This window comes from Arvicanthis niloticus, chromosome 16 (genome assembly GCF_011762505.2).
Source record: "Arvicanthis niloticus isolate mArvNil1 chromosome 16, mArvNil1.pat.X, whole genome shotgun sequence".
Lineage (NCBI taxonomy): Eukaryota > Metazoa > Chordata > Mammalia > Rodentia > Muridae > Arvicanthis > Arvicanthis niloticus.
This window is the reverse complement of record NC_047673.1, coordinates 11,532,228-11,558,721: the sequence shown is the minus strand read 5'-3', so window position 1 is coordinate 11,558,721 and position 26,494 is coordinate 11,532,228. Positions and strand designations below refer to the sequence as shown.

The window sequence follows — 26,494 nt, the reverse complement described above, 5'->3', positions numbered from 1 at the left end:
AGGTTTTCCTCTGTCCTTTGCATGTGTCTTCACAAGTGCAAGCAGTCCCCCAACACATGGATAGAGCATGCACATATGTGACCCGTACATACTTATACACACCCAAAATTAAAATGCATACTGTCTTATTATTGATTTTCTTAATAGTTTCGTTTCAGAAATTTGATCAATGCCATTTAAATAAAGCCCAGATTTTTGGGTATATCCCCAATCTTTAGGCAAAATTGTTGTTCATTTGCATTATCATAAAGCCTAAAGTCCATTCTTGAAATCTGTCTTGAGCATGGCATGATTAGTTCCTACTGTGTACAGAGAAAGCCCCCTGAAATAAATCTTGTCTCTGGTACTGACCACCTGTGGGCTCCTCATAAGTTAGCCATTTGCTCTAGGGTGTGGTTTTCTTATCTGCAAGCTTAAAGACATATTAGTCTAAGTCACAGGCTGCTTTAAGGATTGCATACAAATGTGATGTTCAGAAGGGAGAGCAATGACTGGCAGCTAGTGGATGTGCACGGAGTTAGGCAGCATTACAGCTGAGGAGTCCATGTCTACTCCACCTCACTAGACTCCGGATCTAGAAAATCAATACAATGTGAAAATTACTTTGACCTGAAATAATCACTCAGTTGATAGCCAGGAAACTGAATTCTATAAGGAGTGCACTGCATGAGATTTAGTAGGTCTTGTTCTCAGGCCCCTTCTCTGAGAAATAGCTGAGAGGAAGAGGCAATAATGTCCCTGGTATATTATATAACACATATATTTAGTTTATTGTGTACAGTGGATCATTTTATATATATATATATATATATATATATATATATATATATATATATGGCACAAGGTCAGTATTCTGAATTCTAGTCAAATCTGTCTATTCCTATCCATAAGCTTTAATAGAACTATTTAAGTGATTTTACAAACCTTCTGAGAACACATTCACAAATACAAAGACCCAGAGAAATGTGGATAGTGTTTTGGCTTTTAAAATATGCTAGACATTTCAGATAATTTCCTCTTTAACTAATGGATTCTAACTATTCACATATCAAAAACTACATTATAATTCATTCCACCAAGAAAATTAACAGAAGAGCTTCACAAACACTTTCTCCTGTATGTATTTTTTGAGAATCCAGGAGTCACCAGTCGCACTTATGTGTGATATCAGTCTCTCCAAATGTGTTAGGCTTCTGAATGGTTTAAAGAATTTCTTTAAATCTAATAACAGTCTCTCCAGTTCTGATTTCAACCCTTTTATGATTTCTTTCTTTTCAGTTAGTATCTGCCATTTTCCCCCTTTCCCCCCATTCAGATTGACATCTGTCAATCTTTGAAGTGGTTCCAGGCTTATGTAAGTGTTCCAGTCAGGTCTTAGGAAGCTGCCCTGAGAACGATCCTTCCCCATCTAGTCTCTCTTTTCCCTCCCTTGTCTGTCTCTTTCTCTATTTCAACTATATATGCATGGGCATGAATGATCGTGTGTGTGTGTGTGTGTGTATATATACATATATATATATATATATGCATGTGTCTATGTGGTATGTACATGTTTGTGTGCATGTTTATTCAATTGTGTAATATGAGCTTGAGTGTGTAATTGTGTGTAAATGGATGTGAATGTAATAATATTTATGTATATATGTATTATATGTAATGTGTAATTCTTCCTACAGTAGATGCCATCAATAAAATTCCAGTTTCTAGGTTTGTGTAAGTCAGATTTATAATTAAGAGTGGAAATTTAAACTTTGAAATCAATCTTATCAGATAGCACAGTAAAACCAATTTGCCTAGTGTTATTTGGCGTATTTGACCCATTTCACTCTTTTCTTAAAGTTATTTTGGCCTAAGCACTCAGAAGTGACTGCCTGCTCCCTTGGCTTGCCCACAGGGAAATCAGTTAGTGCTCTTTACCTCTGTTCCCACACCACATTGCATGTAAGATTAGCATTAAACAGCCACTCTCGGGAGAAAATCCAGCAGGCCCAGTGAGTTACTCTGAAGTAGCACGGGGCTTATCTGAAATCTTAACATGGAAAGGGGGCCTATCTAGACGCAAACAGCTTGAAAAGAGATCTTGATATGAAAACCCAACTAATGGATTCTTCACTAGAAAGACAATCTGGGGGTTCTTATCGCTCAGGTGGAGGGCCCCAGTGAGGAGTGTATAGCGGTGAATGAAGCAGGCAGTGGGTGTGAGGGACATTGGGCCATTTTAATGTAATTTCTAAAAGGCTCTGTTGCCATAACAGAGCCTCTTGAACAGGATGTTATTTCGTGCTTGGGGGCAAAATCTGTTTAGATCTTTGCTTCTAATGGCATCTCACAGACGCTGTAATTGTGAAATAACTTTCTCAAAATAACTTGGTGCAGGGATGGAGAGAAAAGATCGGTGAGATTAATTCTTGGCAAATTTGTCTTGAATGCAATTTGAGGAAATTTTATTTTCTTTCTTTCAGAGGCACTTTTATTAGACAGTGGTGCTTAGCAGAGAGTGAGTCCCCTCAGGTCTTAAGGCTTAGGAGATAATTTTTACTTAGTACAAACTAAGATTTCCCTAGTGTTCTAAATCACCCCCAACAAGATGAAAGGCCTCGCAGGGTTTGGGGGAAGGAAGACAAGAAGCCACCCAGGACAGGGTGTGTGTGGCAGGAACTTGCCAATGGCATCAGCAGTTTTCATAAAATGGCTTCCCCTTTCTTATGATCTGAAGTCCCCTGCAGTAGCTGGCATGTGTCCCTCACAATGACAGAGTAGGCAAGGTCAATGGGCTCAGGTTCATCTTGCATTGTCTCTGTAGTTCCAGCTTCTCTCTATCGCAGTTTGAGTTTAGGTGGCTACAGAGCCCTTGGCTTAGGAAAGGTTCAGGGGCAGGAAAGTTTGGCCAGATCAAAGGAACAGCTATTGTGACAGAGATGTCTAAGGATCCAGGTCTCCGGTTGCAGGCATCCTATGATCTCAGTATATGGATGTGAGCGAATGACCATAATCCCACATCACCCCCCACCCCAGTACTTTCTTAAAATTTTGAGATTGAATCCCTTGAGTATGCCAAATGGGGGCCACCACTCTGTTCTCCTTCCATTCTCAGTCGATTCTTCTCTCTATACCTTCTCTGCCTTCCTAGCAGCGTGTATTGGCCTCTTCTGCAATGTAATGAGCCCAGTTCTATTGCAATTTATGATCTAGTGTAGAATCTACAGATTCTATAAGCTAGCCTCTTTCTTCCTTGCCAGAAAGCATTGCCAAAACATGAAATTCATCTTGTTTATAATTACTCAAAGTGAAGAAAAATTTTTTTCCTCAATCATATGAGACATTTTATATTTGTGCAAATATATGCATTCTTATATGAACACAAATGACTGAACACATGCATGAAAAGGACAAAAGCAAATCTATAGAGAATTAACAAATTATGATAATCAAGAAATGAAAGATTTGGACATAATTAACTATGATATTTTTATTCCTTCCCTAGACATGTAAGCAGAAACACAGATCCTCTAGTCTCAGATCTCACTCCAGAAATGAGTACTAAACCCATTTCTAGTTGGCACTAACAAATCAGGATTGGTGCTTATGAAGTAATACATTGCTATCTAGAACAGACTTTCTTTCCTAGGAAGCCCTGGACAAAGGGTACAGATGTCTAGACTGTAAATTAGACCCACTGGCTTTCTTTGTACAAAGCTGATGCCCTTCTGGTTTCATTGTGGGAAGTTCGAAGTTAAGTGACTGGAGTCTTAGTAATACAGGCTTTTCTTAATCTTTTGTCAGTGGGAGACATTGCACAATGCTTTTCCCAAGACTCTTGGACTGTTGATAATTACAGCGTGGAACTGTTAAGAAATCAGGATTGGTGTGACAAAAAAGAATAAGCAGACAACTGTATCTTACTAGATAAAGACAGGTGAGGGAGAAAAGGAGAAACAGAAAGTAGAGGGTTACCATGGACACATTTCACATGACTGTCATGTAAACAAAACAAAGGACCCCAATATGCTAATAGCAATAGTCATTTAGGCCTCAAGGCAGAGGAGCCCCCGGACTAATGGAGCGGTTGGTTATGCCTCAAGAGTTTCAGAAGGTTTTTAAAAACAAAGAATTAAAGAAAACAATGTTTCTAACTCAATCCATACCAGGAGAGTTTACAGTGGGTGACATTAAATATAGTATGTTTTAGTCAAGGACTGTTCAATGTTTTAAGTATTGAATGTTTATTTAAAACTAAAGGTGTAATAAAATGCGTGATCAAATATTTAGGTAAAATACATTTGAAAAACTAGCAAAACCATGGATGGTTGTTTTTTGAAAACATGTCACCTGGAAACAGTTCCAAGGAGCAAGCATTTGGGCCAACTTATGGGTGTATTATGAAGAGATGAACGTATAGAAGTCTGCTCAAGCTATTAGTTTCTAACGTTAACTTTCTTGTGAGAAATACAGATATTTCCCACCCGTGTCATGATGAAAAGCTAGTCTGAAGCAAGTTCATTTGTTAGGCCACTCCTTTCTTTAAGCTATATTATGAGCATCTTTGCCTTGGCATATGGCCTGGCATGTGATGAGGTTAAATATTGAATATTAATGTCAGCTTAGCTACATTTGGTTTATATTTTCCTTTAAGTGATTATGTTCTCTGGAAGATGATTTGATTTAGTGATATTTTCTAATTTACTTAAAATATGCACTTGACATTTAACTAAGCCTTAGTTTTAAATATAATTGACATTTTAATTTCACAAATACTGATTATAAAATATATACATTGTATAATTCAGGAGTGCTCTTCTGTCTTGTAGACTAATTGCTCCCCCGTTATTTAGTCTGATTTAAACATCGCCAGCTCTGGTCTTCTCTCATTCTGAAGTTCCCCTTGAATTTGGTGTTTCAGTCCAACATTACTACTTCTGTTCTTCTGGATTGTCATACTCGTGTGCCGTGTGCAACCTGATTGTAGTACAGTGCAAAATATTTTAGGTCTAGTTCTAATGGTATTTATCCCGATAATTATTTTTTAGAAACAGAAAAAGGAACGTGTTCAGTTCTCAAATCTATGCTTCTCCTGAGTGAACATGGACCTGGAATAGAGGGATGTTACCAAGAGTCAGACCTGCTTTCTGTTACAATCACTCATGTTGACAGGCATGAGCTATCTGTCACCCAGATCGCTGCCATGTGAGAGGGGAATTGGTTTCTCGCAAGTGGAAATATAAATGAGATCCTACAGGACAATGGGGTCCTTCTAGGAAAGACAGAGTGAACAGCATGTTTCGATTGACAACAACTATACTTTTCTTCTAAGAATGAAATCGATTTTTTGTCACCGTCCCAGCAGATCCAGTTACCTGATCATTCTATCCCTGCTACTAGTTCAACTTGGAACTGGACAGAAGCCTGGTGCTTTTACAGGGCTCACAAGATGGCTTTCTGCAGAGGGAGCTGTGGGATGGAGTTTGGCATTGGGCAAAGAACTTCCCTCCCCATCTCTTACCAATGGCCAGCAAATCATAGAGATGACTTGCACCATCTATTGTAAAACATGCTGGCGGGAGTTAAGACATGAGCAAGGTGATGACCATGGGGAAGGAGAGAGTTCACTCTACAGTCTCCTCATAATTGTTTCAAATGCTGCTTTGGTTCGCAGAGATGTTCTCTCTGTCAGTGTTCATATGCTATAGCTGAAATGGACTTTGATAAATAAAAACGAAACAGGCAAAGCTGCTCAGTTTTTTGTTTTGTCTTATTTTCTTATTATGGCAGTTTAATTACAATGAAAAATAATGTGGCCCATGGGCATGCAAGCATGCCTGGTATATATCTTGGTCCAAAGCAACACAGTGAATGAAATATGTATTTAAAAGTTTAAAATGATTGATTTCTAAATGAAAGATTCTCAGTGTTTTTGTTTCATCTATCACTTTAAGTTAATGAAGAAATTGTTGTTACTAATTATATATTGTGGGTCTATAGTAAGTATTAATTTATACTTTATTAATATTATTGAAAGTCTCAAACATTTCTGACCTGTGCTTATTCAGCTACTTGATGTTTAGAAGATGATAGTCTCATAGAATTGACAGAAATTTAGTATACCCCCAACTAACTTTCTTCCCTAGTTCTAATGTCTTACTAAGTCACAGTATACTGACATGGCCATAATATTAACCATGGATAAATGACATGTATATCACTAGAGGAAGAGTTGGGTAAATTCCAAAAAAACCAATTGCTACGTTTGATAAGCATTGATTACTCATTTATATTTACATGATTATTTCAAATTTGCCTATTTATTCATTTATTTATTTTTGTATGGGTGTGTATGCCATGCATGGCCAGGTGAACACAGAGGCTTTGAAAAAGAGCATGAATCCCCGTAGTTGCAGTTACACGTGATTCTTCTGTGATTGGTGTTGGGGCTGGGCTGAATTCAGGATGTTTGCAAGAGTCAGTATACCATGCTCTTCACTGCTGAGACATCTCTCGAGCTTCTTGTTTATTTATTTATTTATTTTTTAGAACATTGGCAAACTGTTTTCCAAAGTGACTGCACCAGCACTTTGGCTGGAAATGCATGAGGTTTTTCTCTGCCTTTTAAACAGTTTTCACATCCATTTTTTTTCTTTCAGCCCCTCCAATAGCTCTGTGGTTAGGTTTTCCTGGTTTGAATTACATTTTTCTAAAGACTAGAGGTTGCAAACTATATTTTTTATGGACTTCTTTGCCATCTATCTGTCTTCTGTCTGTGATTTGATTTGCGATGGCTAAGCTTACTCATCGGCCAGATAAACCTGGAAAGAGGAATTGCCACAATCCCATTGTCTTGTGGCCATGTCTTTGGGGGTAATTTCTTGATTGCTAATTGGTGTAGGAGAGTGGAGCCCACTGTGGGCGGTACCATTCTTACGGGGTACTTTAAGAAAGGTAGTTGATAATGAGTCTAGCAGCCAAAAAGCAATGCTCCTCCATAGCTTCTGCTTCAGTTCCTGCCTTCTGGTTCATGCTTGGGCTGGCTTCCCTTGATGGTAGACTGTGATCTTTAATCTACATTAATCCTTTCTTCCCCAAGGTATTTTTGCTTCTTGTTTTATTACAGCAACAGAAAGCAAACTAGGACATGATTTCTGTATATTTTGCCAGTTTTCTAATTGTATTGCTTGTTTTTTTTTCTACTGAGTCTATTATATATTCTAGATAATTTAGCTTGTCCAGATAATTGGCTTCCAAATATCTTCTCCCCTTAATAGGATCCCCTTAATAGGATATTTCATAAAGAAAAGTTTTTAAATTTTATGAAATCCAATTTATTTACTTTTCCTCTTCTGAATGATAAATATAGTGTCACACAGTGATTCTTCCAATACCATGGGCCTTGAAGACTTGACCTGTTTTTTTTTTTTGTTGTTGTTGTTGTTGTTTTTCTTTTTTAATGAAAGTTGTATAATTTTATATTTTAGGTTTCTACTTGTGGATTATGGTGTTATAAAAGTACTTACTGGCTCTAGAACAACTTTTGCTCTTGGAGACCCAGTTGTTGAATTTCCCCTTGACTTGTTTGGAACTTTTTAAAAACAGAAGTCAGGTGTGTTCATGGAGATAATGCCATGCATGCTTCCTGTGTAGATCCATTGATCACAGGTTGGCCTTTTTCAACAGATCTAGACCGGATAGTTTTCATCTCCAAAGCTATAACACAAGCCCTGAAAATGGAGCTGCTGATGCCTTGTTTTTTCCTTGTTTCTTCACCACATTATGTTTAGAATGATTCTGTCTTGACTTAAAAAAAACATTGTGGATACTGGGATATTGGTTTTGAGCTAGCTCCGTTTTCACATACACACGGGCACATTTTGACTCATTTAGACTTTACATAAAATTAATTCCTAAGGAATTATTACATAAGTTTTTCAATCATTTCTAGTTTTCTGGTAAAATTTTTGAAGTCTCTTATGTATGCCATATGTTATGCAAATAGGGACAATTTTATTTATTTTCCTGTTTGTATCCCTTTGATTTTCTTTTCCTTTCACTGTGGATAATGCTTCAAGCTCTATATTGAAAAGGTGTAGGAAAAATTGATGGTATTGTCTTCTTCCTGATTTTATAGGATTTCTTTGAAATTTTCTCAATTTATGGTGTTCACTATGGTGATGTCATATTTATTATTTATTATTTTGAACTATGTTCTCTCCAGGCCTACCCTCTACAGAACTCTTACCATGAAAGAATAGTGAATTTTATCAAAGGCTTTTTCTGCATCTTTTGAGAAGATCATGTGATGTTTGTCTTTAAGTCTGTTTTTCTGATTTATTACTTTTATTTCTTGATATATTTTGAACCATCCAAGCATCTCCAAGATAAAGGCAACCTAACAGCAGATGACCTTTTGAGATATGCTTGTATTCAGTCTTCAAGTATTTTATTGATGATTTTGCATGAACTCTGGAGATATTGGCCTGTAGTTTTGTTTCTGATTGTGTCTTTACCTAGTTTTGCGGGGTGTTTTATGTATTACTAGGATGAGATTGAGGTTGGAAATTCTTTTTTATTGACCATCCATAATAAAAGATTTAAATACAGTTGTTTTTGCAGTGGTTGTGTGAAGTATATGATGCATACATGCTCATATCAAGGCACACATATTGTACATAAACAAGCAGGTTTGGTGTCTTTTTCAGTCATCCACTCATTTCATTTTTGAGACTGGACCTTTCCCTGAACCTGGAGCTCATGGATATAGTCAAGACTTACCGCCCAGTGAACTACAAGAATCTACCCTATCCCAGCCCTGACATACATGCTTATGGTATACACAATTGCTTTTATCCAGGTGCTAGGATCAGAACTTAAGCCTTCATGGTTGATCAACAAGTACTTTGCAGATTAAATCTTCTCCTAGGTTGAGCGTTAATTTATCTAAATGAAACAAAAGCTGATAAAAACAACTTCAATAAATACAAAATAAGCGTAATCCATGTTTGTTATTATTTATAATAATCCTCCTTTGCTCATTTGAATATAATGTTTTCAAGCCTATTAGTTCTATCATCTTATTACTAAATTATCATGCTGTTATTAGTAATAGTAGATCATCGTGAGTCCAGCCAGACCATTGATTCTATAATTCCCAGCAGCTGTGAAAAGGTCACGACTAGTGCAAGCTAACTAGCATACCAGAATCCCTCCTACAGAGAGTGCTCATATGCTCTGCCTTCTACAGGATCACCTAGTGTGCTGACTACACTACTACTACATATATCTACAGCTAGATGTCTTTAGTTATGAAATGACATATAGTCTGTTTTAGTTCCCTTTGACCTTTTATAGATCCATTGGTTTACTGCACATATGTAGTCACTGATTTATTCTTCCTCAGATCTGATTACTGCCATTAAAACTTTTAAAATTACTCAAATATAGTGATGGCTGGATTTTTTTTTCACAAACCAAAGAATTTACCTTGAAAAGAAATGTTAAGATCAATCATGTGGTTTCTGAGGATGGTAACTGAGTTTCATTGTGTGCAATGTCAAGCACATAGGTTCTCTTCTAGAGAAACCACCATTTCTTTAGAGTAAATATAAGAACAAGCAATGCCATATTAGATGCAACAAGCAGCTAATGGTGACTGAACACATAAGCCTGTGTGGGGTGTCCTGTCTTACCTGGTAAAAAATGTGCAGGGTGTCTGCACATTTATTGTTGCACACAGTAAAACATGTGTGGGTGCTCCATCTTACACAGTAAAGCATGTGTAGGGAGTCCCATTTCATGTGGTGAAGCATGTGTGGGGTATCCTGTTTCACTCGACATACACATGTTTCATTGTGTAGTACTATGTAGCCCTAATCCATTCTGCTGAAGATATCACATAGGTGAACAATTCTTCCACAAGGAGTTTTCTCAAAAGTTGTTTAAATAAGCAAATATGTTAACATCAAATACTCTTACAATGGTGACCTAAGTCTTTGATGACATCACTTAGAAAAAGGTAACATAATTAAGAATAATCAAAGCGGGGCATGGTGTCATATTAAAATCTTAGCACTCAGAAGCCTAAGACAGAAGAAAGACCACTTCAAGGTTAGCGTGAGCGTTATAATAAAGTCACTCTTGACAAACAAAACGTTATCAAGGAATGTCAGTAAACCAGCCCCACTGGCAAACATGTACAATTTAACACATCCATTTTAACTGAAGATTTTCTGACTCTTCCTCTCTCTTCTAAATCTAGGCTGTCAGGATTCCAGCTGCCTTCCTCCATCGTGAGCACCGGGTCGCTCCTTACACTCTGGTTCACCACGGATTTTGCAGTGAGCGCACAGGGTTTCAAGGCCATGTATGAAGGTAGGAGGCAGTGGCCCTTGGCATGTTGCTCACCTATCTGCTAAATGCTGCTGTGAGATACTGATGTGCATCCAGATGGGTTGTACGAAGGAAGTACTTGGCTGTTCTTTAACACACTGTCAAGCAGATGCAACACTGTCTTCTATGTCTGCCAAGGAATGAGCAAAAAACATGCTTAACTTCTCGCTTATTGGTCTGAATTTATGAATCAGATTGTTTTGTTGACTACAATGCTAACACTTGAGGATTACACATATAAATGAATTGGTGGGACTGCTTTATCATAAAGCATTGGTTTTTAACCTAGAAGAGTCTTATTAAACTGTTTCCTCAGAAGTACAACTGGTAACTAGGACTGAAATAAGGTGGTCTTATGAAATGAGAGATTGTTGCCAAAGTTAGAATTTTTACTTTAGAAATTAATTTGGTCTCACTCTTGTTTGTCTCTTGCAAAGCAGTGGAATTTTTGTTTTGTACTTGACGTCAGATTTATGGTTATATACTATATGATGTTGTTGTAAGTTTTAAGGCGTTTTTGGTGTATATGTCACAGAAGACATGTGGACATTGGTTGAGGAAAGGATTGTCTCTGTGTTAGATTTGAAATAATTGAACTGGGTACCAATGAGCACGAGGCCTAAGGTGTGTGTGATTTAGTTTGGCATAGAGGTATTTAATTTTCTTTCATGTGTAATACAAGAGCTATCATTTGTAAGTTACATAAACTCCGGTGACTGTGAGTTAAGAAAAATGAATTGTGGGTGGAGCCATTAGTCACTGACTTTTTGCAACCCACATGGTTTGCTTTACATGTGTCATGGTTTGCTCTAAAACTGAGTACATGTGCATGCATGTTCTTTGCAGAAAATTCAACCCTCTACTTGGTTTTAATTTAACCGAAATCAGTTGTGATGCAGCTATCTGGTTGTAATGGGTTATATAATAACATAGTATAGTGTAATACAACCATGTGGAATTGTACAAAGACTTGTTAATATTTTTACCTTAAATGACCCATTAATGCTGTAGATACCAGCCTGCTCTGCAAGACTCATTTATGAGGTCACTATGCTTTCATACAAACCAGTGCAAGTTGTGAGAGAGGTATAAACCCTGTTGAGTATGTGACTGTTAAGAAGTAGCATAGTCTTCAGACAGTAGCAAGCTGATTTATGGTCAATTGTTGGATTAACTTATTAATTATTTTATTTGTTTACATTTCAAATGTTGTTCCCCTTCCCACCCAGTTTCCCCTCCACAATCCCCTTACCCCCTCCTCTTTGCCTCTAAGAGGTTGTATTAACTTTAAAATTCAGTTACAATTCCCATTTTCCTCTAAGCCCTTAATCACGTCGTTTGCATGACACAGGACAACATCCCCACATCAGTGAGTTTGCGTCCTCTGAGATTACTTACTTCTAAGGCTTTAGATGATATCTGTCCAGAGGGTAAACAATGGGTCCAAGGTCCAGGAACCTTGGCAATTCCACTCTCTTTCCTAACAACGGCCTTGTGGGTACTCTATGTATTTCTCTGATTACTAATAGCTAATGTAGAAGCCTTTGGAGTTGAGTGATGTCCTTTGATCAAATCTTCCTGGTCTGCTGTGGGTTTTATTCATTGTCATGATGGATGATAACATAGTTTTTAACATATTAATGAATTTTTTCTTTTTGGGTCAGGATCAAAACAAGATATAACAGGAAAAGTGCATAGATATATGCTAACGTGAATATGCTTTCAGAATAAGTAAACATGTTTTTCTAAGTTACATTTCAAGTGGTTAATCATTTATCTGATAATTACCAAAAACATAAGGCAAATTTTGAAGAAAATATTTGTGAAATACACAAATCTGTCATCAACGAAACCAATTTTATGTAATATTTAATATCTGAATATAATCATTATTTATCACTGCACATCAAAGACTTTTATCATCCTGATAGACGAGTACAGATGGGAGAAGTTATTGGAAGGAGAGCAAAGCTCTCACTGACAGCTTCCCTCCTTTATTGATAGCTCAAGCCCCCAGGGATGGGAGGATCCTCTCACCCACCAAGGCAAGATTTGGGGAGTACATAGAACAGAAAAGTTATATCTAAATGAGAGAAGGCAGGGCCAGTGTGGTGACCAGAAAGACATCTACAGCAGTTTCCAGTGTGTTATTTACATTCATTTTTTTATAAAATAATGTAGATTTTCTTTTACTCTAGTACTGCTGTTTTGAAGAGAGAGCTCATGTAGTAATTTCTATGAAGGAAACAATGTAATTAATATTAATCTAAACACTTAAAAATGTTAATTTATTATCCAAGATATTTAATGGAAATTGAATTTAGATAAAACTACTAAATCAACTATTAAAGCATTTCCCTGTGGTCCTGAAAGTAGCACTGCTTTCCTAAATTAGAATTTCTTTAGTATTAACAGATTGCTGCTTAAAATTTTAATTTATATTCACTGGGTTGGAATGAGGAAACTGTCCAAAGTTCTAAGATCTGTCAAAAATAAGATAACCTTGGCAATGGTTAATGTGGGCATGGAATGCATGATTTTTTTGGCAATATTTTCAAATAAGTCTTGTTTATGTAAATTATTATTTGTACATGGGGAGATTAAGCAACATAATGAATATTGAAACAATAAGTTAAATATTCCAGTTAATCAATTCAGTCACTGAATTTAACTTTGTAATCCTAATGAAAGTATTTATGAATTTCTTTCTAAAGTTGTCCACATGGAGTACTTCCTCAAGGTTCCTCTTTGGGACTTCTTAGCAAATACGTTTATAGATTATTGTATAAGTAATCAAAAAATTTTTTAACTGATAAGTACAGAAAAATTTGAGCCAGTGACTCAAAATACTCATTTTTTGTCATGTTTTATTTGCTCCACATATGGACCAATCAATTAGTATAATTCTATTTAATAAATTTTTAATGAGACTTATATTACTTAATGAGACTTATAATGAGTCCTAAGAAATTCTGACATATTTGTTTTTGTCTTAAAATTATTAAGTTGATTAACATCACATACATATGTATATGTAGATAGATAGATATAGATATAGATATAGATATAGATGATATAGATATAGATGATGGTTAGGTGGTAGTTGAAGGACATATGCACTAGATATATGGTGGGTAAATATTTCAATACTGTATAGCTGAATGAGTACATGGATAAACAGAAAGGAGGCAAAGAGATGATAGATTAAAATGTAGGTGATAGATAATTGCAAGAAAGATGAATCATAGAGGATAGGTAAAGGACTGGTAGATAGTTGATCTATATACACAGATGATAGATAGATCATTGCCACACAGACATAGGATAAAATATTTATAGACAGATGATTGATAAATAGCAGAAGGATACATATGTAGATAGATGGTAGAAAAGTAGATGACAGATGACCACAGCAAAGTAAATATATCAGATAACCAACAGATGATAGATAGATATGTAATGATAGGTAGATAACAAATGGATGGATAAATATGGTGCATAGAGAGATCAATATACAGCTAACTAGTAGTAAATATTGAGGTAGATAGGACAATAAATAGACAGTGAGATAGATGTGTCTATTATATAATGTCTTAAATGTGTTTTCTAATCTGTCATCACAAGGACTCTGTAAGTGAAATAAAATTACCTGTTACTATCATTTAAAGTTGATGGAGCAGTAACTAAAATAGTTACATTTTATTCAGAATTGAACTATGTTGCTCAGTGTCAGCAGAATTAAGCCCAGATCTGCTTATCTTTAGAAGCTGCGATTCTCAAGTTCTGCTTATTCTCCAGATGTTAGAGACTGTGTGTACCAAACACGACCATATGCATACAGTATCCATGTACTGTATGCTCATGTTTATAAAGATACTGTATGAGCAGGATTCAGTAGGTAGACGTTAGGGCCTAAGAATTCATTTCTCACGGATGGAGAGATGTCTCAGTGCAGAACACATTCTGCTATAAGAGGACCCAGGTTCACTTGTTATCACCCATATCAGGCATTTCACAGCTCCAACTCCAAGTCAAGAGTTCTTATGCCCTCTTCTGGCCTCTGTAGGCACTGCATGCACAGATGCACAAACCCATTCACATACATTTAAATAAAAATAAGTCTTTAAGATGTGAGATATTTTTAGTAGTCTCATTTTTTCCCCCTACTTGTTTACAAATCTCTCACTGGGCATTTGACAGCCATCTAGCACTACACTATAATAATAATGATAATGATCAATAATAGTAGTAGTAACAAGGCTGAAATGAATGGGCTGTCCTGAGGACTGGTGAAATAGAGGACGGCATAGTGGAGTGTTGTTCAAAACTCCTCCATGGTGGAGGGTCTAAAGAGAAGTGCCTGCTGGTGCCGTGCCCTGAATGTTGGTCTGAACAAGCATACATGATAAGAAAACCCTTTTGGGTGAGGAAGAAACATGCACAAGGAAACTGAGAAAAACAGATGCTCTTATTTGAGGACTGTGTGTGAATAGAAAGAAGGTAGGTTTGTAGAACTGGTTTTGAGGGATGGTAGGCTCAAGCTGAGCCGACCCCTAGCCCACCTGAACACCCCAACAGTGAGCTGGGTTTGTATTGTATCATCTTTGAGACAGTAAACTCATACTGTTAGAGCCTTAGAGGACATTCTTTTCACAATCCTGTGAAATGCAGGATAGAGCTTTGTCATATATTTTTAATGAACCTAAGCCAGACAGGAAGAAGTTGAGATGGAAATAAGGTCTGATGTATGAGGGGTAATAGAATGACCAGCAACATATCGTACATGTTTTAAATAACCGGGGATGTGGATTTTGAAGATTTTCACTACATAAATAACTGTGTGAGGCAATGGGTATGGTAAATATTATTTGATTTTTATTATAATACAAAGTATCCAAGAAACAAATGAGCCCCCTACTATCCCTCAACCTATATGTTGGTAGGTAGCAATTTGAAGAAAAATCAAATAATCTGTAAACTCTAAATCAATGTTTAACAACTAGTTTATTTTCTTTCCCTTTCAGACCTGAAAACCTGTTAGTGAGCATGACCATTGAGGATATAGATAGAATCTTCTGTGGGTAAGAAGATTCTTACCCAGTTTATACACAATCACTGAAATGCTTTTTTAAAAGAAAGTGTGTCTGTAGCCTGCAATATAGAGAGAAGCAATCTGTACAGAATGGCTTGCTTAGTTCAGGTCACCAAATTAACTCTTATCCACAGGAAAAGAGCTCATGCCTACTTGGTCATTTATTAGACAATCATTTTTCTGAGCAAAACTGTGATATTTTCATCTGCGTTTCAACTCAGCCATGAGAAGGTGGATCTTGCCACACAGCATGGCCCCGTGGTTCCCAGAATCAATAGGCAGCCTGCTCTAGGGCAGGCTGGGCGTTTTGCACTGAGTCTTGACTTCTGACACTGCCTGGCTTTCACACACCTCAAGGGAGGATTTCTTGCCAGAGTATCTTCAGGACTTGATTCATAAAAAGTAGCTACATGGTGGCCCTGCGTGAGCCATGCTTCACCTTTCTTGGGAACTCCAATATCTTGTGCATATCTGCAGGCAGAAATTACCAGACTCAGCCTGAGTTGTGGTGTGGACCAGGAGGGATCAGCAGAGGAACTGGGGCCCCTGTCTGAGGATTATGATTGTGTGGAGGCAACAACATCTCTCCATAGCCTGCTCATCTTTTAGCCATGTTCAGATTATGACAGGAATGATACGGCCAGAGTAAAGCTCCCAGCCACTTATGACTTAGGTGCTAGCAGCAGGGAGTGTCACACCAGTTTCTTCTTGTCAGGTCTTGACAGCCTTGCAGTTCTCTGAAGCAGGCAGAGTTGGTCCTTCTCCAGCTATGTTCACTGCAACTCAGACACCTCTGTTCCTTTGGCAAGGGTGTTCAATACCAGGAGGTTCTGGTGCAACATTTGAAAGCACTGCATAAGCTCAGTCAAAGCCCTCAGACCCTTAGACATGTGCTAATCAACAGACAACAGGCTTAATGTTCTACCACAGTAAGATAATATTTTAAAAGAAATGATCTTAACTATTGGTATTATAACAACTGAAGTAGGCACAGATACAGGTAAAGGGATGTTTCTTTCTGAAAGTTCAGCTTTGAGACAGCCAGATTATGGAAGAGGAAATGGGAGAGCAGTCAAACTAAAGAAAGCAGTCTGTGAAGAGGGTCTGCTTGTTACCTGTGACTTCTGCATTTCTGATGAATAGAGAGACAGGGAAAAAAAGTTTGTGCAGCCCCATGTTCCCAGAAATACAGAGCCACCTCAGAGTCCTGTCCATTCCAACACCAGAGCCTGATCCTGGACATGCAGCAGGCTCCAATGGTGTCCTCCCTGAGTGGGTGGTTCCATGGCACATAAGCCATGGGACTGATCATTCAGAAGCTGATTCAGATTTTATTGCTTCATTCTTTTTAGCCTGAGAGTCCTAAAACATTTCTAGCTGCTACCAACCACGACTTTTTTATGCTCGATTTTGTGGGTATGCAAGATTCTCTGAGAAAATAAAAGATATTTCTTAGACTTTATGAAGCTCTGAAAAGTTCTGAATCTAGTGAAAGACCAGGATACTCCATTGATTGATGCATGCTCTATGATCCTGTGGCAGTTTAGCTGATAGTTGTCATTTATTTTATCTTATTTCTGTAGTTATGATACCAAGTTCAATTAGGCGTGCATAAGACTACAGTGTATCTCGTGCATGACACACTGGGAGAAAACAGTAACATTGACATCAGTTGACCTAGGATGGGCCTTGCAGATTGTAATTTATTAATGTGAACTTTTTTTATATTTTATTTACATTTCAGATTCCATCCCCTTTCCCCATTTCCCCTCCCTAGAAAACCCCTATCCCATGCCCCCTTTTCCTTTTTGCTTTTATACAATTTTTTAAATGTTAATCAAAGGCTTTATAAGTTTGATAATGCTCAATCAGAAGTGTAATCCAATACCCAACCTAGATATATAAACTATCTTTGACTGGTGGAGATACGTGAACATCTGCCTCCATGCCCCTCCTCTTTCTCTCTCTTTCTCTCTCTTTCTCTCTCTTTCTCTCTCTTTCTCTCTCTTTCTCTCTCTCATCACCTAGCTTCTCCTCTCCTTCATCTTTTCCTCTCCTTACTCCATCTCTTCCTCTCTGTACTCCTTCCCACTTAGCTCCTCTTACATATCACCCTTCCTGTTAAAATAAAACTTTTCTCTCAAAATACAATTAGAGCATAATTATTCCTAATTGTACCAGTGAGGTACAAGATAGTCCTAGTACCCAGTCCATCATTTTGTTGACTAAACCAGAACCTCTGTCATCTCTCCTAACTAAAACACTTAGTTTTGAATCTGGCTTTTTTCTTGGCTTTAGAATGAATGTCAGCTGAAAGCCATTCACTCAGATCTTTTCTCTCAAAGTAAATAGCCAGGATTGGCTATGAGACTATAGGTCTTCAACCCCGTCAGAAATCCAGAATGACAGAGGTAACTGAAATTATGGGAAGCACTAAGCATAGCTTCTAAAACTAAGCCAATTTATAGAGACCGCTGAATACCTGGAAAGCCCCTATACTATCAAATGTTGGAGCATCAAATCTTCAGCCTTCTGGCCCAGAATCATCTGACAGACCTTAGTGATGCAGAATTATTAAGGGCTGATTACTCTGTCTAGGCAGATATAATCAGTCCACTATTCGGCAAGTGTGTCCTTTTCTGGACAGTAATTTGTCTGTAGATGGAAAGAGGCAATTCTTGCCTAGTGGCTGTCATTGCACAACTGGAGTAACTCCAAGGATGCTCAATTTCTTCTTAGAATCCACGACAGGAAGCTGTCAGGAGCAGACATATTCAGACATATGTCTTATGCACTTACCTAGTGAGGGAGAGTCAACTCTGTGCATTAGAAAATCTACTTTCTATCTCAGTAGAGTCTACCCTCAGTTCTTCAGGAAAGATGCTACTGGTGACATCAGTTGTGTGAGACACTGGTTTATCTCCTAGCAACTACCACAGACAGACACACAGGTATGTGCACATTAGTATGTGTTCATGAATTCATGGACACAAACACACATGAATATATATATATATATATGCACATATATATACTCATGTGCATATACACATGAACATACACATACTGCAGACACACACTCATTCTCACATAGACACACACACTCATACATACACCTGTATACACATACTCACATGTGCATGTGTGTGCATGCATTCACACATGCATTCTTATACAAAGGTACACATGCTCACACTGCATGTGTATACATTTCTCACATTCTTGTACACGTACTGCCCTCTGTCTCTCTCTTCATAGCTTGCTCCCTTGTTCCGTACACTTTTCCTTCCTGCAGCATCATCAGAAAAGAAAAGGGCTCTTTAAAGTTCTACTTTTAATGAGAGTTAGTTTTTGTCTTCTGTCTATACATTGGCCTGGGGTCTCTGGGATGAGCTGCTACATCAAAGCAGCTTACTAAAAATGTCATGAGTTCTTGCAGAAGCACATAGGCACACCTATGTGAGCCTGTACTTTTGCCTCTTCCTGAGAAGGTTTGTCTTGGCTGTGCTGTAGTGTATATAGGTGCCTGAATGTTCAGGAGAGTTAGCTGACTGTCTGTACTATGAATCTATGTTACCATTGGGCTTGGAGTCTCCAGCAAGAGCCTGGCTTGTTCTGCCATGCATAAATACACACCCCTTAGCTCATTACAACAACCATTGACAGCATTAGAAAATAGCCATAAAGCCAGAGATTTCTGAGGATGATGTGAGCATTAATATTCTTGAGTGGACCTCTGGCTTTTAACTGGAAATTGCATGAAAGTGAGGCCAGGTAATTAAAAATCCTTTGATACAGTCATTTTTTTTTAAATGGTTGAGTTAATAAATTCCCAAACCAGTGCTGTATTTGATTTTCTTTTAATTTAAGAGAAACAGTGTATACTTACTAAACCCTGCTTATAGATAGCAAGAATCTATTAAAAGGAGGAGTAAAAAGCAAGACATTTCAGTAGAAAATTCATCTTCAAAATCATCACTCAGCAACAAATAACCATGGGGGCACATTATGCTCCCAGCCCCAGTTCATAATTAATTCTTTCATTTCTTACTTATTCTTGACTGTAGAGTAAACTTGAATCCTTATAAACACATGTCCTCCATGCTTTTGCCGTTTGCTGGTTTTGTTAACATTTTCTCCAACCACTGGTTTCTATTTCAGAGAAATTGGCTTCTAACTTTGCTATGGACACATGAACAGTGTTTAACAATACATAATCATGGGTAATGTTTCCAAATGAAAATGGCCATCATTTAAAATGCACCTTATATTCACGAGAGAAAGAGTGGCCCTCCCCCTTCATTTCTCTCTTGTTTTAATTCTTTGTCCTTAATGGGAGTCTCAGTCGCAATTAGATAACCTTCTGCATCTAAACACCAGCAAGCTCTGGCTGTTCTGACACTGGAGATGAAAACTATTTGATTTCATTATTTAAATGTGTACATGCGGGTGAGGCTTTGGAATTTGATGCTGGGTTTCATCTCATTTCACATCCATGGTAAATGTGACCATTGAACAAGTTACTTAAGCCTTTATTATGTAGTTTCCTTATTTGTAAAAGAGGTATATGGCATAAGTCTCAGGTCATCTTACTTTGCTGCTTCTGTCACTTCTGCAGAGGAAGTCTGTAAGATTAGATGTAGCGAGGTCACTTCTAAAGAGAGTTATATTCTTTAATGTTATATTCTGTGTTATATTCTTTAATGCTGCTGTTTTGTACTGATGTTCTCTTTGGTGTCTGTCACGGGACACTCAATTATCCCCTCTTCCTCCATGCTTGTGTTTGCTTTACATAGTTTGAGAGACTACACAAACATTTCTAAGTGAGTTCAAAGGATGCATGTGCCTGCTGACACACTGTGTGTTTTCCAATCAACCGGCATCTTGTGTATAATGTCTAAGGTGACTTCACTGTTTTTTGTGAATCTCATTTATGTACATAGCATTTTTTCCCCTTGCTGCTGTCTTGCTATTGATTTGCCCATTTCTGTCTTCTAAAAATAACAAGAATATAATATAGAAGTCACCGAGCACAGGGGGCGGGGGTGCCTTTCCACACTTGATTCCAGCTGGAGATGGCAATGGATGTAATAGAAAAGCAAGTGGTTTACTTCAATGTCAGTCAGGCAAGGAGAGGATGTGGACATTGTTCAACTGGAAAGAAGAAAGAGAGTCGATCCTATTGAAAATAAGTACTGGATATTGGACAGGAATAAAACTCTGAGTCTCACAGATCAATTAAGCCCATGTTATTTTACAGGATAATTAAAAGTCTCCGCCTTTAAAGGGCTGTTGGTAAAGCATGATCATACTAAATTAAATATAATTATCTAATAAACATAGTTTGACATGGATATTGGACATTCCACATTGTGCTTTATCTTCCTCTTCTGGTATCTAGCTAAGTAGCAGTTGAAATGTTTCTTTTGCTTATGGAAGCTACAATTCAGTCCACAGGGATTTGGATCTTACTTCTATTGGTCTACTTCTCCCTCATATGTATACTAATTTCCCTATTGATTCTGAGGCCCAAGGATCATAGTCACTATGCTTCACATGTACATGTGGCTTGATATTTTAAAACATGCCCATGTCTATTCATGCCTGTTCAGACACTGCCCACTCACAATTATTTATTTATTTATTTTGCCTTTTCCTTAAATTCAGCAAGAGAATGGCCACTTGTGATCCCATTTGACAGTAGGTATGGATGTGAGCTTTCTGAGGTTCATATCATAAAAGATGAAAGACTCAGGGTGTCTTCTGCTTTCCTCAGATAAGACACTGATTCTCTTATAGAACCTAAGCAGGTTCCATGTAGGATTGCACTATGAGTTTATATGCATGCATTCCATCTATGGTTATTACATTTTAATTGTGTATTTCCCATCACAGTCCTTAGAGCTTAGCAGGGTGCTGTAAACCTCAATAGGAAATTCTGTCAGTTGTTTCCAAACACTGGTCAAAATAGTGAGTACCTGGGGTAAAATTTCTCTTCCCTAAAAAATTATACAAGTATTTTAATTATCCAAATCCTTCTCTTAAATGTTAACAATGTAAGATACTGATAGAGCATGATGGTGGAATGCTTGCCTGCCATGGGCAAGGTTCTGGGTTCAATTCCAAGCACCAGGAAAAAAATATGATCATGGAGAGCTAAAGGAATAAAAGCTTTTCTCAATGGATATGCAGAGTCCAGGACTGTCCAGGCAGTCTCAGTTTTAAGCATTTCCTAACAGATATTAAGTGTGGGATTTGCATATGACCTTGTACTTCTTTCACAACCTTGGAGAAAAGGAAGGAAAACCACTGCCTTATAAGATTCAACTTGCAGCATGGACTTGTCTGTTTTAGACATGGCTTTGGTTTCATGGAAAATAAATACATCCCCAGCTTAGGCTTTGTTTTTCATTCAGGCATATATTTTCAAAAAACATGTTTTTTAAATATTAGAATGCTGGGATGCAAAACTGCATTTGGGAAGGAGAGTGGGCTAGAGAGTGGACAGCTGGTGTGTGGGACATCTGAGAGTCCTGAAATTCTGTGGGACGTGGGAGGGAAAGAAACTGGAAGCTGAAGCTAAAGGCATTTCAACACCGGGAGTGTTGTCTGTCTTACTGTGGTGGGGTTTCAACACTTCCCGTCTGAGGTTTCAGTTTCTGAGGCTTCACACTTGCTCAGAGCCCTCCCATATGCCTCACTATAGACATGTGCACAGAAAAGTCTGGATTTGCTTTATTTCAGACGGAATTCTTGGATCCATAAGTCATGGGCATAGCCACATGGAATGATGACTGTAGCCGCGCCGAATTTGTTACTGTAAGAAGCTTGCTAATTAAATTTGTACATTTTATTAGATACTCCTGGAAAATAAGTGAGGCAACTTTTCATTCATGTGATTCTGTATAAAATTAGCACCATTTTTTCTCAGCCTGATGAGAGTTATGCACAGCCTCTATGTGTCACAGAATGCCGTGCTACATTATTACCCAGGTAGGTAGCATTTACAACATCCTATCAACTGTACTTTTGTCACACTCAATGTAGCTGTGTGTCTCCATTTTTAGCTACCAGAACAATTTGCCATCTCACCCATTAAACCACAGGGATTCTAGCCCAGCTTTGCAAAACATAGCATTCGTGTCGTTAATTCCCATTTTGTCCCTAAACTATTGCAGCTGGAACTTTATTGTTTCTGAAGCAATGTTTTCCTATTACTCTGACATCCACCTGTAGAAAGGAGCTAGACTGGCCACGCCAAGGCTGGAGATGTCATGGCTTTGTTCTCCACCTTCTTGGGGGATGAATTCCAGTTCCTGACAGTTCCGGCCTGAATGGAGATCACAGCTGACATTTCGAGATTCCTAGATGAAGGAACCCTTTGTGTAAAGGCAGGTGCCATGCTCACAGGGTATTTCGGACAATTAAACTTTCCATCTTCCTCTTTCCTGGGAAGCAGGCTGTCCATCCCATTTTTTCGTTTGGCTTCACTTTTTATTTTTAAATTTTATTTTTCATTTATTCTTTGAGAGTTTTTATGCATGCTTATGGTGTGTTTTTATCACACTAATTCCCTACTCTCCCATTACAGTTCATTCTAGGGATCCCCGTGTTGCCTGCTCCCTCCCTACATGCTACTTCTTAAATAATTCATTAAGTTCATTTATCTCTGCACATATGCACATGGATGCTCAGCCATGCAATGGAGCATTGACCACTATCAGGGTCACGCCCTTAAAACAACAGCAATCTGATCATCCTTCCTCCAGTAGTCATTAGCTGCCAAAGTAGCCCATCAACTATAACTGGGGTCTGGAAAGTTCTGTGTCTTTCCATCTGACCTCACTCCTTAGATCCTCTGGACAGTAGAGAACCCACCTGAATTTTCAGAGGAGTGATGTCCTCCAGCCATCCTGATCTGCTGTGCTCAGGGAGTCAGCTTCGTGAGGTATCTTCTTCAGACACTAGATGACTCAATAGTTTGAATGAATCAACTTTTCTCTCATTTCACCGAGCAGTAGACATTTCTCCTGATGTTAGTTGGATGCACAGACCCTGTTCAGAATCTTCCATTGGAGTATGTGGCAGGCAGATTAGCAGAACTCTTTGTACCCACCTTGAATGTCTAAACCCAGGTTTCCAACCGGCTCACTCTTCTGTTTTCTTTTAAAACTAACATTGACTATCCACTGTCATCACATTGGGCCAGTAGGTTCAAAGTACTCTTTCAACTTCACAGGGACTTGGGGAGTCGTTTTAGTATTTAAATGGTACTTGACTCGTAAGCTAGGGAGCCAAAGTTCAGATCTCCAGGAACCACATAAATGTAAGGTGTGCAGGGCACCCCATCTGTAACTCTAGCCTCAAAAGTTAGAGACAGTGTGTCCCCCAGAAAGTTGGTAAGGGAACCTAGAAGTAGGTGAGATCTGAGTTCTATGATAGACGCAACCTCAAAACAAAAACTGGAGAACGATCCAGTAAGATTCTCCACGTTACCTGGATACCTTCATGGGAGCATGTATATGCATACATATGTTCCTGCTCACACAGATACGTATAAAAAGGGAAATAAACCTTACAGAGTGATACAATTCCATTATCTTTACCTTTTATTGTCTACCTCATCACTTCCTTAGAGAATCGAGAATAAAAGATTGATCAAGATGAATGACCAGGATGGAATACTTAAAAGTTGGTAGCTGGGTGATCAAGTTCCATAGGATATTTAGTGGTCATGGTACTTCCCCAAATCCTTCCCCGTTGAATGTGGTGTATCGACAGCTGTAAGCCCAATTGTGCATGCATTGTATTGCTTTTATGGTACCATACAAGGGCAGATGTGCCTAGATTCCCTAGCAGGGCTTACATAGGTCCAAGGGCACTTTATAGTCTAAGACCACATAAGGGGAAAGCACCTACTTGGTATAGCTGCATTGTGATATCTATAGCTACATTCCTCACCATCTGACAGATGTTGGGATCTTCTGTGAACTGAATTTGTGCTGCCATTTCACTAATACACCACAAAATTGTTATCATTGTCCCCCCACAGGTGGCTCTAACAGATTCTATCTAACTGCATTGCCCCTGTGCTCCTCATGGCTGTGCAGTTACAGGACAGGCGTGGGAACAACAGACATCATTCAGAATACTAATGGAAGCCAGAACACACTGGTCAGAAAAGCAGTGCTTACCAGGGAAGAATATGGTGTTTACATGTTCCTAGACAGCCTGACTCCTTTCGGAGGTGCAACTGGGGTCCATGGGCCACTGTGGCCAGGAGTTTAAGGCACTGAGTGCAAAGGTAGCTGAATGTATTGGTCATAGTTTTTGACATGCTATTTCTAAGAGGGTTTACATGATAAAACACAGATACACCCTGCTATGTAGTGTTTATCTATGTGAAACTTCTTGTATTTTGGTCCCATACATGCATGGGACTTTCAGGTGACTTCTTGTGGATTTGGTTCACTACTTATACTGGATCATAAGGCTCAGTGGCCAAAACATCACCGACTGAGCCACCTATTACCTTGCACTGCCTGGCACAGGGTAATGCAATGCTGCTTGACAAATCTATTTTCCTTGACTTCTAGGGCATCAACTCACAAGCACTTTTGTGCAGTATACTCTAAGTTCCAAAGTATTGACATTAAAAGGACTCGATCAAACAGGGCACAGGTATTTCACATAAATTAACTTTCCCTTTTAAATGATGAAGATTAAAATCCTCATGTTGTAAATGCAAGCTATGGTGTGTGCAGCTGCATCATGTGCATACAACTAGGAAGTTGCTTGTGTTAGAATGTTAAACCATTCTTTCCTCCAGAAAGTTGAGAATCCAAACATATCATGAGTAAAACTTGGTGGTGGGCTATCCCTTAGATATCACATGACTTACTCAGAATGCAGGACATGCTGACCCTACAAAAGTACCTTTGCCAAAAGCACCTTGGGCTGTTTTGTCTTTTCTGTAGATGGCCAGAGTAGAGCCCACATTCTCTGTAATTGTTTTAAATAAATGTGTTCTATTCAAGAACATGCTCAGAATTTAAATAAATGTTAAAATGAAAATACAATGCTTAGAAAATGTCAGGGACTTCACAATATTCTTGATTGTTAGACAGTGAAGCTGAAGAGGGCTCTGTACCATCCTGACTATTCCAGCACCTGATGGACATCTGAGATGCCTTGTGAGCCATGCCTCTCTATCCTGTTATTTCAAGATAGCCCCCATTTTTTCCTCTTCAAAATGTGTATCATCTTGTGAGGCCCCCATAATATTGGCCCAAATGGAGAAATCTCACTGTCTAAGCCCTTGATCCCTATGGGCACAGAGGTCATCGCAGTGGAAGATATCCATAGCAGTAGACTTGTCTTCACAAGCAGAAATGTGATAATTTGTTTATACCTAAAATGGTGTCTTCCATGATGTGAGGGGTTTTACCTAGTCTTATTGTATCTTATTTTGTCCTGTTTAGTTGTCATCTCTTGGAGGCCTGATCATTTCTGAAAAAAGAAATGGAGAGAAGTAAATTTGGGGAGAGGGGATTGTTGGGGGTTAGCTCGCTAGGAGGAGTGTAGGGAGGGGAAATGTGGTCGGAATTACATCTAAGAGGGATAGAGAAACAGGGGTAGTGTCATAGTCTCTGAGACTGTATCAGTCCAGCAGAGGAGGGGCTGGAGAGAGGTGAAGCACGCAGGTTGAAGTCTATACCAGTACGACTGGGTTCTGTGGCAGAGAGAGAGAACCTTGAATCACCACTGTGCATGGAAGAGGCTCAGCAGCAAAAAGTTTTGCAGTGAGGATTCTGCAATTTTGGCTTCTTTAAAAGGCATATAAATATTATAAAATGGGTTTTTGCTTTAACACCAGGTATAGGGATAAGGGGCTGCTTCACAGCAGGTGCCTATGATTTTCCTCATGCTCTAGCAAAAATATAGTTGTGTCAGCTGCAGATAGTTTCTGCAATTGTGTGATGTTTAGAATTCCTGGAACTTTTCAGACAGTATATAAATGATAGAGCC

At 38.4% G+C, this 26,494-nt stretch overlaps 1 protein-coding gene across 2 annotated transcripts in view; it reads left to right on the top strand.

The window, feature by feature from the left end:
- The window catches only part of Csmd1 (CUB and Sushi multiple domains 1), a 1,522,453-nt gene that overhangs the window by 463,181 nt on the left and 1,032,778 nt on the right, over positions 1 to 26,494 (top strand). For both annotated transcript variants that reach the window (XM_076913874.1, XM_034520246.2), the window contains exon 3: positions 10,244 to 10,356. In XM_076913874.1, the coding sequence (XP_076769989.1) occupies positions 10,244 to 10,356 (113 nt within the window). The remainder of the gene's footprint in view (positions 1 to 10,243; positions 10,357 to 26,494) is intronic.